This window comes from Schistocerca piceifrons, chromosome 2 (genome assembly GCF_021461385.2).
Source record: "Schistocerca piceifrons isolate TAMUIC-IGC-003096 chromosome 2, iqSchPice1.1, whole genome shotgun sequence".
Classification (NCBI taxonomy): Eukaryota; Metazoa; Arthropoda; class Insecta; order Orthoptera; family Acrididae; genus Schistocerca; species Schistocerca piceifrons.
The window spans coordinates 298265525-298282952 of record NC_060139.1 but is presented as its reverse complement, the minus strand read 5'-3'; the positions used below and the strand labels follow the sequence as shown (position 1 = coordinate 298282952).

The following is a 17428-nucleotide window of genomic DNA, read 5'->3' as shown; positions in this document are numbered from 1 at the left end:
CAAGTGCAAGTTTGAAGGTGTCAACGAGTTCTCAGTCTTCTGGCACCTCGCCAGCTAAGCACACAGACTTACGTTAGCATAGTACCAATGATATCACTTGGATGTGGCGAGGAGTGTGAGGCGGGTTGGACGGTGGAGCAAATGCATGTGATGTCAGGCAGACTATGCTAAGACGTGTAGGTATGCTCATCCAGACAACTGATGGATGAGTTGAGACCTTTTCTAAATTTAAGAGACATAATGGGAGGTGACCTTGTTACGTAACTGGTGATTTGTGCTGAGATTTGTACATATGTTTGGTCGTCGAAGTGTTCGATAATTCGAGACTTGGTGATGCACTGAACATTACACATGTCTTATTTGTCCTATTAAAAAGGTGTGGGCTGTTGTAGGGAAGCAGATTACTCACGCCATATAGAATTCATATGCTTTCCATTGTGTGCCAGCCTATTCCGCTGTAACTAGCTATGACGTCACGAATGTTGCACAATACCTTAAAAATAAAATAAACAATCTGAAAAGTTAATAGCATGTCAGGAATGATGCTAAAATGATAATGTGTTAAGTTTCAGTTTAGTAACTTTTTCGAAATTTCGACGTTTTATCTAAAAATCATCGGCGCAACAGGAAGGAGCTAGAAACTTCAAAATTTATATTTCGATTCCTTTTTAATTGTAATTTAATGGGCACTGCATGCTGGATCTCATAAAGTCATATTTTGGTTGAAATTCATGATTTTCTGTTTTTGTGTCCTAAAAGTTCGGAAGCAAGATAGATTAAGTAAGTGATTAGATAAAGCTAGGATGTTTAGATTTAGGTAGAATGGAGATTCGCTATAATAACTAAGATTTGAGAAGTTTCCAAAAGGTAGCTATAAAACTATAGCTGTAGCATCTCTCCAAATGGCAAGTTCAGAGCCCATCTATTGCGTGCAGCGCGACTAAAATAATTCTCTCGCCAAAAGTATTTAACCTAGCCACATTAGAAATTTATTCTAGATACTTAACTGAGTGTTGATCGCACAATTAAATCGAGAGCTTCATTGGCCTTATTTATTAACTTGAAGTGGTGTTTTGTTAGCCCAGCGGCTAGTCAAAAAGGCAAATTTTGTCGGCTGCGCCTTCAGCGGTCCGCACCGTGGCTATATAAAAAAGAGCGTGCGAGTTGAAGGCCCCAGTTCTCTTCGAGATTCATATCAGAACGCACTCCGTGTCGCAAGCCGCGTCGCGTTGGTACAGTTGGCAGGAACAGCCTTGGAGGCCCTATTACGTAACTCAATATGCACTTAACAATGAGTTCGCTTTGGGGTAAAGAGTTAATAACGGAACGAATCCAGTGATTTAATCTCTGTTTGCGCATGTCGTATTTTCACGTGTCGCTGCAGGGCAAATTTTCTGCCATTACTAGTGTGGCGTTTGATGGGTGTTAACATCAGATTTTGCCGAGCATTCACTTTGAACATTTACATCGATAACGATTATTGAACAGGTTCGTTATCTAGGGACAATAGGATCCGCGCAATAGACTCTGAACAACTCCGATAGTGCAATAGCTGATATGGGTAATCATTTGTCTGGAATTTTACGCTTTATCGTTTTCAGAATACAGTGATAATTATTATAGTAAACTGCATTTTCTATAAATCCCAGACATCATCCTAAATCCTCAGAATAATGAACTTAAATAATCAACAACTTTTATTCTCCATCAATGTGGGCACAGTGAACTCTAATCACGTTTTTGCTAATCACTTTCTGGTTGCCAACATTGTAGTAGAGAGCCTGTGCTGTGAACGGTAACAAATAGAAATAATGCAACTAATTTTCCACCCGCCGCCCCACACTGTACGTGTATCAGGTAGCTGTCAGGGAGGAGGGTGGGAGGCAACTGTGTGCTTGTGGACTGCCAGGAATAGTTAGGAAGGAGGACGGTCTATAATATTGATGAAGCAAATGTGCAGTGTATTTGACATTCATATTTATTAATTTCCTGTGTAGTAAGTTCCCTAAAATTAACTGCCTGGGATACTGCAGCAAAATTAGGTACACAGTTTTAGCTGCTTTATATGGTTGTAATGCAAGAATTTGCTGGAATTTTTAATAAAAATGAGATATGTGATTACCTAGCATCACATTTAGTCGTATGTGCCCAACAAGACTACCAAGGAAAAAGCAAAGTCTTTGTGAACAATGCAATTGCTGATGTCTGCATGTGAATTGATGCAATCTCCAAGAGTGTCATATTTCACGGAGGCGACATAAATGCATGTGCAACCTCTCTGAAAAGTCGAGACTTGTATTTTCAAGGAATACATGATGCAGTCTTCAAGCATGTCAAATTTCGACAAGATCCAGGTAAGTCGAATTGCCAAACCACCTATGCACATTAGTTGCAATTATATCAGAAGTATTTGATATTGTTTGTAAAGTGTGTAAGTAGCAGTGCCATATTTAATTTTAGGGTCCTTTGTATCTTTCACCAAGGTGAGTAGGAAGACCGAACTATCGTGGAAATCAAGTGCAGCTTAACTTGTAAGTTAAACCTATAGTGTCAATAAGCGAGTCACGTGAATTATGGTGAATAATGCAGAGAGTATAGATGTGAGTATAACATTATTATATTTCATTTAGTGGTCACTTGAGCCTTCGGTGAGGTGTGGAACAAAGATCGAACTGTTACCGATGCAAAGTGTAAATCAACCCCTATGTTACAACTGTAGTGCCAATAAGTGAGCCAAATGTATCTGAACTGACAAAGAACAATAATGAAGAAAGTACATACTAGAGAATATTTAATTTTTGGTTTCACTGTGCCTATCACCAAAGGGTGAACAAAGATCAAACTGCTGACAACGCCATGTGATTTAACGAGCATGGCGCTCTCATTTAATTATATGGCCGAAAGAGAAAGCCTACAGGAATTGTGAAACGAACCCTGTCGTCCAGGACTGCATGCCACAAAGGGCGCAGGTTCACCACGAGACGGGGAAACTCACAGGCGTCTATTGCCTGTTGAGGTATAAGCATTGTAGTGTGCGGGTGAGACAGACAAGAACCTACGTCATAGGCAAATCCAGTAGACGGCGCTTGTGGCCGAGGAGACGTAGAAGCGTTAAATACGGCGGATCTAAGATCGGCCATAAAGTGAAACATTTATGAAAACTATTTAATTCTGTAGTAATGTAGGGAATGAAGCCACAGCAACTTTAATCTGACGTCCTCCATAAATTTTCATGGTGATTCCAATAAAACTTAAATATTGATCATTTCTATAATAGTTTAGGATTTACTGTTAAAGTGAAATTAACAGGTTTTGTGATAAAGACCTGAGTGCTAAAGTCTGAACGCTTTGGTTGATCTTAATGATCGACATTTCATATAGAAGTGCATCATTAAAATGACAAAAGTTGTAAATATCAACTCTATAATTTATTTGTTTAAAAGATATAGCAAATTTAAATTACAAGTACTTACAGTTAAGCGTCAGCTCATCATTTCCTCTACACGAAACACATTGAACGATGACAGTATGACATCTTATTGAATCATTAGGGAATAGAATATTTGTTGTGAAATTTAGTGCATAATAGTTACTTTTGTTCTTTATTTATTTATCAGAAAGCACATTAGTCCAAGGCTACTGGCCGTGACATTCAAAGTTAAGAAGCAAATTGTATTGATTTTATGTAAAAGAATTTAACAATGAATATTATTGTTACATTATTTAGAACGTGAAAGTGGTCAAGCTTTGATTATTTAAATAGGTTAAAATGTAAAATGACGTACAATACGCTGCAGCCAGTCAGATGGACGGCTTCAGGAAAGGGAACTGCCCTAGTCAGTTGAGCGAGGATATTCGGCGCGCGGGGAAACGAAGCCGGAGAAGGGCAGAGGGAGTGATGGTGCAGACGCGAAAGCGAACTTTTCAACTGGAGACATCAAAGGGTACAGTTCGGATTGAGACGCGAAAGCGGACAGTCGGTCTTTAGGCAGTTAGAAAGTGAAACGACTTAGAAAATTTCGCGCTATGTGGTATCGCGGGACTTTTGAGTAGTGAGCAGCCGCGCACCTGATGTCAACTCTAACTTTTCGCGTAGATAACTTGTTTTTCGCGATGAGATTGCGAATAATCGAACTGTGTCAAATGGATATGCGCTCGAGTGTAACAGTGACTCTAAATACGACCACTTTCGTTATTAGTTTGCTTTCTGAACAAACATTATTCTAACCAAATCGCAACTGTGTGGCCTACATCATTTATGGGTCGTTAATTTGGTTCCCCATATTATTATTACTGTTATTATATGTTAACTTTGTATTTTGCAAACTTGCCATCAGCCCGACAATTTTAAAAAAGGATCACAAGTGTCTAATTTGGGGCGTGTAATGTGACACGTACGGTTCAACCCCTAGACGAGTTTGATCCAAGACATTTCGACGAAGAGGAACCGCATGTGAGCCCGAACATCTTTCGGATGTTAGCTCGCAGCCAGGTGCAGCATAATGTGCAAGTGAGATCAGTAGCGACAGTAAGCGAGACTTTAATTTTGGCAGAGAGTACAGACAATTTAAATCAGGAAGTAACACTGTGAATTTTAATTTGAGGATCGATTATGCCTTGCACAGTCGAATGAAGTGAGAACTATTGTTGATGCCAAGTTCCCCTTGAAATGTAAGTTGAAACAGTAGTAGGAACAAGCAAACAACGTGGGTGTATTAGCCATTCAGTAAATTCAAAATGTTTCTAGTGTAGAACATGATGCACTGTCTTCTTCACCCCTAGAAAAGTTCTTGGTTAGGTGATGAAAGCCTCATTTAAGCCAAATACTGATTTGCCTGCTAGAAATTTATTTTAGTCACATGTGTTTTCTGCTTTTATATAACAATAATACAGACAATTTAGTCGCAGAAATAGCCTAGTGGCACTTAATTTGAGCTGTCAATTTGTGGCACATACACTGTCAGCTCCTGATATTAGAATATTATTTGAGGTATGAACGTTAATTTATGTGTTTGCTACAGTTAGTTGACTCTGCAGTGTCTGCTTAGCAAATTATTTTAGTTACACTTATTTTGTACTGTTGTAGAACAATAATGCAGGCAACATAGAGGTGGACATATGTTGTTCTAGATGTTGTTCTCGTTGTTTTCTACAGTCTAAAGACTAGTTTCATGCAGCTCTTCAACCTAGTTAGTCCTCTACAAGAGTCTTCCTCTCTGCATAGTTAACACAGTCTTAATACAAGTGAACTTGTTTACTGTATTCAAGCTTTTGTCTCCCTCTGCAATTTTTACTTCCCACACTTTCTTCGATTACATATTTACGGTTCCTTGATACTTCGGAATGTGTCCCTTCTTTTAGGCAAACAGTGCCATCAGTTTCTTTTCTCCCCAACTGCATTCAGTACCTCCTCATGTGTTAGTTCTCTAGAGCATCACATTTCAGACTTTCTACTCTCTTCTTGTCTGAACTCACTGTGGTCCACATTTTACTTCCATACTATGCTCCACTCCAAACAAATACCTTCAGAAAGGGCTTCTTAACTCTTAAATTTATATTACGTGATACCAAACTCCTGACGTCTTAGGTCAACTGTTACAAGTAGCTTCTTGTCAGTTGCAATGTACACAATCAAATGCTTAGTCCCGTCCACATTCGACAGCAGCTGTATTATCCAGTACAGCTTAGGTACATTATCTTCTACTAATGGGCCGCTTAGCACATAGCTTAAGAAGTTCCTGGCACTGAAAATATCCAGATAAATGGTTCTCACTAGTTGACAACCACTGTCTGATGTAAGGGCGACAGGAACCTCCTCTGCGTGACGTCGTCCTCTATTAGGTATACGTGCTTTACAGTCTAAAGTGGACTGAAGAGATGCAGTTCAAGAACAATCTTCTGAGCGTCTACTATTGCCGATATTAACAGCTCATATTCCTGTTCTACTTCATTTCAAATACGGATTAGCTGTATATGTTGTTCGTTATCATTGATCTAAATTACCGCTCCCTGCTATTTTCGTACTCTGCTATGTATCGGCTCAACTGCTTCTTACCTGCGCAATAATCTCTTCATTTTCCGCTATATAACTTACTATTCAATGAAAGTAGCTTTAACTTTCGTTGCGAGCTCCTTCCAGAGCCTGAGTAACTGATTTTTCTTTCTAGCACAAATATCTTCGCCTTCACTTAGGTTATATCGTTTTCGTCTATCGTAACAAACAAGATTTTAAAGATTTCGCACACAAAATTAAATATTCCTCGCTTCTCGATGTGTTGTTTATGTAGTGCTTATTGATAAATGAGACCTTGCGCTTTTTCGGTCTTTCTCATGCGTCAGTGTAACGCGCCTCCTGTACTTCGACATTATGTTGCAATCAGCAGGGGAGTAATACCGACGCTGCAGTACGAAGCCGATACACAGAATTAGATAAACTGCAACTGTCTGTTGGCATGGGCTGTAACACGCTTTTGAATTTTGTCTTCTCTTGTGATTTCTAGGGTACTTTTGTCAGCCTCCCACACCCTCACATGGTCAGTCGACAGAAGCGTATTCTTTATGTCCACCACTGGTTCAACACAAGGGTCCAGAACTTGAAAATACCTTTTAGCACACTCTAAGCGTTGCCAACGAACTCTCAGGAACGCGTGTTGCTAAAGGGGTGATACTTTATGACCACCACAAAAAATTTAAAATTACAAATATCCTTAATTATTTTTATTCACAACATAGTTTTAAAGAGGTACTGATGTGTAAGTTAAGCCTTAAGCTGAAAACATTGAATATGACATTGACTGCGAAAAGTCACACCTACTATTGAGACTTACATTTATGGCTTAAGTTTAACTGAAAATTTTAAAATATTTAAGGAATCTGCAAAAGAATTAACGATAAAAATATTATTTCAATTTTTTCAAATATGAAGTACCTTACTAGATTACAATATTTTCAAAAGGTGAGCACAAATATTACCGCCACCCCCTCCTCTTTTACTGACCACAAATTCCTGCATCTTTCCAGTTTGCTGTTCTAACCTCCTCTGCTCGAGGTCTAATGATGTGCCATTGAACTCTGGGTTTCAAAATATCGCACTAGACCTCCAGTACTGAGGAACTTCTCAATGAAAGTTTTTTACCCTTACTGCTGAGCTAACCAGGTGACAAGTCCGGTCAATGGACAGGAAAAGCCTGACCAGTACACTGCAGGTGAGTGTTTTGTGTGGAAAGGCTATGGGACTGGTGTTACTTACGTAAGCTGGACACACGATGCTCCACGTCTGCCCACTATTTAATAAAGTCTCATAACCGTCAGGTCCAAAGTGTTAATTTATTATGTGTTCACATGGAAATGGAGCACCAGTCTCTTAGACAAGTTTACTTAGAACTTTTCAGTCGAGAGATTGGTGAATTGGGGAATAACATTTCCAATCCTCCGTCTGGGCATTACGGTAGCCCTGGATACAGTAGGAAAAATTTGTATTGGGTACTCTTATAAATTCCCAGTCTTTCTGTAGTCAGAACCCTACCATCTTTCATTCGTAAACTTTGCCATTTTCAGATGTGGCCGTACAGTTTTCACATCCCATACACACGGAGATTCCTAGAGAGCTGCCTGGGACTGACTCTGTAACCATCATGGTTTCCCTATACACTCTAGAAAACTTTCTGATTAAGTAATTTGGTGAATTCTAAGACTGTGTCATAAACGTGCCATAGACCATGCGGAATGCTACCAGAATGAACTTTCGCTAACAATGTTCCTCTCAGGCCCTACACTGAGGTTTCCGTGTAGGATTTCCAGAAAGTGGGCAGTCCCATTTTCTTCCTTCGACCAGTGTGCACACCTCTCTCATTGTGAGATAGTATTTTCTTAGTGCCTCGCCGTATGTTTTGTCCACGAATGTACCTTTGTAGCTGGAGATCAACCCGACCTTGTACCTGGAGAGCATGCTCAACGTGACCAAGTTTCTGACCAACTACACCTTCAGCCAGCTGCGGCAGCCCATCAACAAGACCGAGTGGATCATCCACAAGACGACGGACGTCAACGCCGCGTACGACCCCGCCGAGAACTCCATAGGTGAGTGAGGTGCTTCAATTGCCGACAGAACTAAAGGAGTGGTGCCAAAATCTGACGGTTCTAGCTCTAAGCCGGAGTTCAGAATTAGATCACATCTAACTTTTAGTTTACATCTTTCGTTACCTACTGAAGTGGGTGACATGAAGAATGGTAATAAAATACTTTACGAGCCACACTGATTTATTTTGAATACGTCTGGTGCTTGCATTACAACAGCTTACAGAGCGTCAGGAAAAGCATACTTACTACAATAAGACAAAGTACCGTTCACTGGAACATGTTTCTGGAGCTGACGGTATGCTTCTGATGAGAACATTGACGTAATTGCGAAAGTTAGTTTTCTGATGATGGGCCTGACACTGAAATGAAACAGTTTAAAAAAGCGGAAGGTAGCGTTATTAACCAACAATTATTAACTACCAAAGAGCTCACGGAATACGGTACGATTAAAATAACATCACTTTATCCAAAGTGTTGACATACATTTAATTTGTTGCAACATTTACAGTATCATACCGACGTAAGGTGTGAGTGTACAAATATTACTACTGCAATATGTCATGTTTCCAAACCAAAGATTTGTAATCATTCCCTCTATAGAAACTCCTTTTGAAACTCTTTTTGTGCCCTGTGCTCTAGTCAGGCAGATTCGTATTATCACAAACAACTTTCATGTACTGCATTGCTGTAGACCACAATATTACTTCCTTTCCCTGCTGAGCCAGCTTTTGTTACTCAGTGGCAATGTGAGATAAACGTCAACTTTCATTCTCTTTTTTCCTCAATGATTCCCAACAAATTATCTTCACTCCCAAATCACTGTTCAACTTACTTTGCTGAATTTTGATGTTTGATGTCTCATGGTGGGCTTCAGCTTTTATGGTTTTTTGTTCTGTGTTCTCCACTTGGTAATGTACAAGGTATGTCATAATTAATGGCGTAATCGCACAGAACTGAAAGTAAGTGATACTAGAAGCAGAAAAGACTGATTAATCATAGGTCTCCAAACGAAACGTTTGCGAGACACTTATGAGTATACGGCTACCAGCCACTACTGATGTGATTCTGTGTGAACGTCCTGTGCTGGGCCGTGGTGTGGACCTTATTTACATTATCGAGACGTTGAGTTGTAATCAGAAAGGACACGAAAACACACTTGAGTCAGAGCGCCACTCACGACTGTTGTGATACACGAGTTTTGGACGTAACTTCATCACTACAGTAACGAGGAATACGCAGATATGCACAACTGGCCATTAAAATTGCTACACCAAGTAGAAATGCAGATGATAAACGGGTATTCATTGGACAAATATATTATACTCGAACTGACATGTGATTACATTTTCACGCAATTTGAGTGCATAGACCCTGAGAAATCAGTACCCACAACAACCACCTCTGGCCTTAATAACGGCCTTGATACGCCTGGGCATTGAGCCAAATAGAGCTTGCAGGCGTGTACCGTTACAGCTGCTCATGCAGCTTCAACACGATACCACAGTTCATCAAGAGTAGTGACTGGCGTATTGTGACGAACCTGTCGCTCGGCCACCATTGACCAGACGTTTTCAATTGGTGAGCTGGAGAATGTGCTGGCCAGGGCAGCAGTCGAACATTTTCTGTATCCAGAAAGGCCCGTACAGGACCTGCAACATGCGTCCGTGCATTATCCTGCTGAAATGTAGGATTTCGCAGGGATCGAATGAAGGGTAGAGCCACGGGTCGTAACACATCTGAAATGTAACGTCCACTGTTCAAAGTGCCGTCAATGCTAACAAGAGGTGACCGAGACGTGTAACCAATGGCACCCCATACCATCACGCCGCGTAATACGCCAGTATGACGATGACGAATACACGCTTCCAATGAGCGTTCACCGCGATGTCGCCATACACGGATGCGACCATCATGATGCTGTAAACAGAACCTGGATTCATCCGAAAAATGACGTTTTGCCATTCTTGCACCCAGGTTCGTCGTTGAGTACACCATCGCAGGCGCTCCTGTCTGTGATGCAGCGTCAAGGGTAACCGCAGCCGTGGTCTCCGAGCTGACAGTCCATGCTGCTGCAAACGTCGTCGAACTGTTCGTGCAGATGATTGTACTATTGCAAACCTCCCCATCTGCTGACTCTGGGATGGAGACGTGGCTGCACGATCCGTTACAGCCATGCGGATAAGATGCCTGTCATCTCGACTGCTAGTGATACGAGGCCGTTGGGATCCAACACGGCGTTCCGTATTACCCTCCTGAACCCACCGATTTCATTTTCTGCTAACAGTCATTGGATATCGACCAACGCGAGCAGCAATGTTGCGATATGATAAACCGCAATCGCGATAGGTTACAATTCGACCTTTATCAAAGTCGGAAACGTGATGGTACGCATTTCTCCTCCCTACACGAGGCATCACAACAACGTTTCAGCAGGCAACGCCGGTCAACTGGTGTTTGTGTATGAGAAATCGGTTGGAAACTTTCCTCATGTCAGCACGTTGTAGGTGTCGCCACCGGCGCCAACCTTGTGTGAATGCTCTGAAAAACTAATCGTTTGCATATCACAGCAGCTTCTTCCTGTCGGTTAAATTTCGCGTCTGTAGCACGTCATCTTCGAGGTGTAGCAGTTTTAATTGTCAGCAGTGTACAACTGACACATATTAGGGCTAAGGGCAATGCGCGAGAAATAGAAGTTAAGGAAATGGAGGCCGAAGAACAAGCTAGCTTAAGACCTGTAAGATTCACTATAGACGATATATTTTATTTGCAACAAACACTTGAAAAGAAACATATTCGGAATTAGCCTCTTCAATTAGTATCTGTAGACATAGTAAACGTCACATTTATGCAGTTTGTCGAAGGTTTTAAAATCATCTAGTATTAATCATGCCGTAATTAAAGCAATTGAAAACGTATATGAAAATTCTACAGTAAGAATAAAATTATAAAACTTTCTCTGACCTGTATTTAATGTTACAAAGGGATCACATCAGGAATGCAACCTGTCACAGACACTTTATGAAATATGTAGAGAGAAAGTGTTGGAAAATTGGAAGAGGAATCGTAAGAACGTGGGATTCACAATAAATGGTAGTAGCATATATACACAACTATTTGCTGATGACCAGCTAATTTTGGGATAAGATGAGGAAGGTTTTGAATATATCACCACGAAATTAAAAGAAGTGTTAAAAAATAGGACATTCAGGTCAACATGAATCAAACAAACTACATGGTAGTAAAAGGTAGAATTCAAGAATTGACACTGGAAGAAGGAAGAGGGCAAGTACTTATACTGGAAAATGCAAACATATAAGAGTAACAATCACGTCAGGTGGTAGACTAGAATAAATGCTGAGAATTTTATTATTATAACATTAAATGGTATTTTATGCGATCAACAGATCAGAAATGGAGTAAAAGAAAAACAACTTCAATAGAATTATTAAAAGCTTTATGACGTATGAATCAGAAGTACGGACAGTTTAAACACAATTACTGAAAAAATTGGTGGCAACTGAAACGAACTTTTGGAGGCAGTATGCAGGGATATCCAAGTAGAAAAGCGTACGAAATGATGTCATCAGCAAGGTAATGGATGCCTTATGTTCCATTACTGTGGAAGGAAAACAACCCATATATTATGGACATACGAAAATAGATGTTAAAAAAAGGAGATTCCCACGACGAATCATCATACTGGAATCACCAGTGAGGCCCATAGATACAAGGAATCCAGACTTTTAAGTAGAAGAAGGAGTACTGAAGAACTGCATCTGATACCCCTTCCTGGCCACATCTTCAACCACACTTCTTCCTCCATTTCATTCGCGTCATTGCAGGTTATCATACCACGTCTGCCACTCTAGCCAGTCCCTTGATCAATCTATTTGTCTCCCAGTCTCCCCCAGCAGATACCAACATGCATGTCTTCATCGCTTGTTGAGCAATAATCAGTTTTCGAATGATTTTCCCCTAAAAAGTCTGCAATCTACTTCCATGAGCAACATCTGGGCTTGGGAATTAAGTCTTAGTGATTAATTACCAGTTGCTAGTGTACGAGACTTTGCAGAGACCGGCAGTATGTGTAATGACGAGAGTATGTGTGGGTTCCACAGAGATTCCTGCGGGTATCCTCCAGGGTGTCTTCTTCAGCGCTGACCGTCCCAAGTACATGAACTACGGCGCCATCGGCATCCTAATTGGCGACAGGATCACAGCCGGCTTCATCGGAGAGGTAACTACTTCCTAAATTCCTTTAATACTAGGTGCGTACAACAAGCGTTGCTTCAATGTTTTGAAACGTAAAATAGTGCAGTTGACAAAACATACAGAACATTGATGGGAGTACAGACTACAGAGTGCACACACTTATGGAACTCACTACACATATCCTACACTAGCACCACGGTCAAATGAACTAACAACACTAAAACGGGAGACCAGAAGAACGAGACGGCTATATCAACGATCCGTAACAGGTAGAGACAGGCATGTAAGACTAGAGGCGTATAAGCTCGCAAAGGACCGATACAAACAGAAACAATTTAAGTCACGGAGGCAACATTAGGACCGACAAGCAGCGTGACAGTTACAATGAAACATGGGGAGGGAACCATATAAATTCATCACTGAAAAAAATCAAGATCCTATTAGTTCTGGGAACGCTACGACAGGGTGACGACGCGATGACAAAGGGATGTAGACACACAGCAGAATTTCTGATGCACAAGCTCCTAACTGACGACGTCGTAGACACTGACACGCTCAACACAGATTGGTTTCAGAGGTGGGAAATCAACTGATGACGCCATTAACAAGGCACTACAAATTGATTATGTCACCAGAGCACAGTATGCAATAGCAGTTATGATCGACATTGCAGGCGCCTCTCATAATCTTTGGTGGCCTGCCACGTTTCAGAGACTAAGACATCTGGAGGTACCCAACACACTCCACCACAGTCTACTATACTACAGTAATAACAGAGTGGTCGAATGGCAGATGTACAGCCGGAAACTAATCAAACGATTTACCAAAGGCTGCCCACAAGGGTCGATCTGTGGCTCTGGTCCATCACGATAGGGCCCCTCCTCCAATTATGGAGGCAGACTGGCGTGACAGATGGACTTGTCACACACGTAGATGACTTGTTGATCGTTGTATCTGCTAACACCAGGTCCCAGTTAGAAGAAAGATCAAAATGGAACACTGAGAACAATAGCACAGAGCTGCAACATAACAAACTCAAGATAACTGACAGTAAAACAACGTACACGTTACTGAAAGGATCCCTACAAAGGAACCCAATAGTTAAAATATGGGACGCAAACCTATATCAGGCATTCAGTGCAAGCTATCTTTGGGTTCACATAGATGAAAAGCTAAATCTCCATGAACATATAACTATCACAAGGAAAGCAGAAAAAATACTGCATTAGTGGACAAGGCTAAACTCAGAACATCGCAGACATCCACTGTTAGTCACACGGATATACCACATTGCTTTCTTCGACTAAGTATTCAGTTTTGCTGCCATTACTTGGGCCCATAGGCAAAGCCTGTCAACGAACGGGACATCGGCTGGAGCGTCCTATGCAGACTGTCTGATATTTGCGGCACTTCTTAAGTGATAACACCGTATGTGGTGCTGGGAATCAACCCGACAGACGTTGCAGTAAGATACAGGGCAGACGAGAAGGCATGACCAGGTGAGGATCACTGGTGTACCGATTAACACCTAACGCCAATTTCAAAATTCGTCGCTGGTCACATGGCAAGCTGAGTGGGAAGACCATATTACCTCTCTCCGAATATAAGGGATAGGCTAACATTCAAACATATCAATGGCAGCCGCGGTATGGTACATTATGTAACAGGACGCTGCCCTTATCCCACATACTTAAACCACGTACTTAAACCTTGTCAGACTGTGGCAGACAACATGTTGAGAAGAAGGTCTCCTAGAAGACGTCGTCTTTTTCCGCGGATGATTGACAAATGTGACACACGGATCTCACAGATATAGAACACTGCACACATGTAATGCTCACAGACAAAGACCAATGGACAAAAATTAAGGCACTCACTGACGAAATGTCAAAAGCTACTTAAACTGAATGTATCATAACTAGACAGTACAGAAAAAGAGCCTATGTGTGACAACAGGTTGATATCGACACGGTAAATCAAGACCCTAACAGGGAAACCGATGACAACTCTGATCATGATACGGCTGGAAACGAGTCAGATATAGCTTCTGATATCGTGAAAAAGATAATACAATATAAATAATTAACAGTACTTAAACCTATAAGCACAAATCTGTCACAACAAGGTCTACCACCTATATTAACGTCGAGAAGTACTGTAAATGTTTTAGGTGTTAGATAGATTTCACAGTAAATGGCATTAGTGATTACTTACTGTGATGTGAACGGCGGTCAGCGGCTTAAATTAAATTCCAAGGCACTCACTGCCACAAACATTAGGTGAAGGACGTTTCTCTTTCTATTATCTTTCCTATCTTTCTATTTTTCTTTTCTATCCCAACACAATCTATTATATTTCATTTTCTAAACATTGTTAATTAGAAAATTTATCTCCATTGCTGCAGACAAAAGGCTACAAGAAAAATAAAATACAAAGATGTAACAGAGAAAAGTAATGAGAGAAAAGAAACAAAAAATAAATCAAATAAATGAAAAACAAAGAAAGAGAATAAGAACAAAAACTTTGAAACCGCCTCCACGGGGCGGTACACAGGCAGCGGTGTGGCGGGAGGTTGTGGAGCCGGGGGACAAGAGGCAAATAAACACCCGTCCTAAGAATTGGATGGTGGGTCAAAAAGAATAACAGCGAGTGAAAAAAAAAGTTCAGAAACCGTAGAAATATCGTAAACAGTGACTACATTATCAGTTGGAATCATTCACCACATACAAATACCTAGATGCGACAGTTTCTGAAAATGTGACAACGAATGGTCATATACGCTCAGTTGTAGGTAAAGAAGGTGGCTCAAATGGCTCTGAGCACTATGGGACTCAACTTCTGAGGTCATTAGTCCCCTAGAACTTAGAACTAGTTAAACCTAACTAACCTAAGGACATCACAAACATCCATGCCCGAGGCAGGATTCGAACCTGCGACCGTAGCGGTCTTGCGGTTCCAGACTGCAGCGCCTTTAACCGCACGGTTAAAGAAGGTGATAGACTTCTGTTCATTAACAGAATAATAGAGAAATGAAGTAAGTCTACAGATTATTTACAAAACATTTCCGTGACCCATCCTAGAATATCACTCAAATGTGTAAGGACTCATTCCAGATAGGACTAACAGGGGATATTGGTCGTATACAAAGAAGGGCAGCACAGGCGATCACAGGTTTGTCTGACCCACAGAGATCCCGTAACATCTGAAGAGACTTACGATACTTGCAAAGTTTCGAGAAGCAGCATTACGCCATAAATCTAGGAATGTAATGGAACTCCTTATGTATCACTCTCGTAGAGATTGTAGAGCCGAGATTAAAACTATGCAGTGCGCGTATAAGCGTTGAAGCAGTCATTCTTGCCGCACTCCATATGCTAATGGAGGAAGAAGAAAGGCAGATACGTGGTAGAATGCAAAGTACCATCTACCAAGCATTTTGCAATGAGCTGCACGATGTAGACGTAGATGTAAGTGTCTGGAATCATCAGATGCTTCCCAAATATAAAAGAAGCAAATAAGATAATAAAAACGACTGCTGTACCATAATATTTAGACTGTATATTGTACGTTGTGATATTAAATTCTATCGCATTACCACAAGATAGTTCTGCAATATGGCCACCATCGAAATTCAACGACTTGCTGTCATGGAATTAATTTCTTAAGCAGCAAAATATTTACCTGAAATTCGTCAGATATGGAGACATTAGGATCTGGCCGTCTTGGATTTCTTTTTATTACTCGAACTCCTCAAAGTTCAGACAAGAATTGTCACCCAACGTCTTCATCAGAAATTTCGACATGACGCACGATATTTTTCTGAGTACTGTGACAGGATATAAAAACTGGTTCCATCAGCATAATAAAGATGGATTCACCATTTTCGGTATCTTTTTAGATTTTAATCTTTTATGTAGCAACGCTGACTCAGATTTCCTCAAGTTTATGTTAATAAGGTTCACTACTTTCTCAGAAAACTGGTATATTTCGCTCTGTAGCTTTTATGATGTTCTGTTTTATCGCTAAATATACTTCAGATATTCCTCCCATATTTTTTCCTGATATAAATCTGTACTTCAGTATATTCCGTTTGTTAATGAGTTGCTTCCAGGTAACGCTGAGCATGAGTTGACAATTATTTTTAAATTGAAAGTATTCTTATACAAAGTGTTTTGAACACTAAATTCAATGACAGGTGTTCAGCTTATGACGTTACTTTCATATATACTATTCAACATGTGCAAGATTCGTGAAAAAACGTAAATCCTTTTGCAATCAGAAAGCATTTAGACTACAGTTTCAGTTAGGTAATTAACGACATTTTTACATATGTTATCAGTTTCCAAAATATTGAGTAAATGTTGATTGAAGAAGAGAATAATATTAGGAAATGGCATGGAGAACAGTTCTGGGCGGTATTAGCGCACTAATCATAGGACATCGGGAAACATACAAAACGAGGTACACCAATTCTTCAAAAGTGTTTTGGAGCTAACTAGCATGAACTGGAAGAGTGTTGAGTTGGCTTTGCAACATAAATGGGTACAGTATAATATCATTCCAGAAATGAACGCAAAATTAGTTAATAACATGACTGAGGAAGTTCAAAGCAAGTTTGACTTGGCAAAGCTTAATAGAAGTGGGAAGATAAAAATAGCTGCTAACGTTAACAAGGTATTACTCATATAGCAATTATCACCAAGGCAGACAAAGGCGATTCAATCATACTCATGTACGATGAAGACTACATCCACAGCACACAGATATTTTTCAGATATGCCTAGTTCATAAAAATAATTTTTAACAGAATATATGTATATATACGAGCAAATGTTCTAGAGAAGTGGGGCATCTGGGTTCGAGTCCCGGTCCGGCACAAATTTTCAACTTCACCACTGAGTTATTTCAATGGCTGAAGTCCTAATTTCTTGTAATATACTTTTTTTGCTGCTGTGACGTCCGTTCTGGCGAACATGCTCTACAGAACAGACAACACATGTCCGACAGAACGGACAGCACATATCAATAGCAGAAATGTTTATAAATACTTGGAGAACGAATTTTTTAGCGTAAATCACGACAAAAAACAGGAAACCGCACATGTATTATGAAAGATACGTCAATGACATTATTCTAT

At 40.4% G+C, this 17428-nt stretch overlaps 1 protein-coding gene across 1 annotated transcript in view; it reads left to right on the top strand.

Moving 5' to 3' along the window:
* Window positions 1-17428, top strand: part of LOC124774229 (neprilysin-2-like) — a 199719-nt gene that overhangs the window by 154235 nt on the left and 28056 nt on the right. Inside the window, exons 11-12 of the mRNA XM_047249464.1 lie at window positions 7914-8079; window positions 12198-12316. Of these exons, the coding sequence (XP_047105420.1) occupies window positions 7914-8079; window positions 12198-12316 (285 nt within the window). The remainder of the gene's footprint in view (window positions 1-7913; window positions 8080-12197; window positions 12317-17428) is intronic.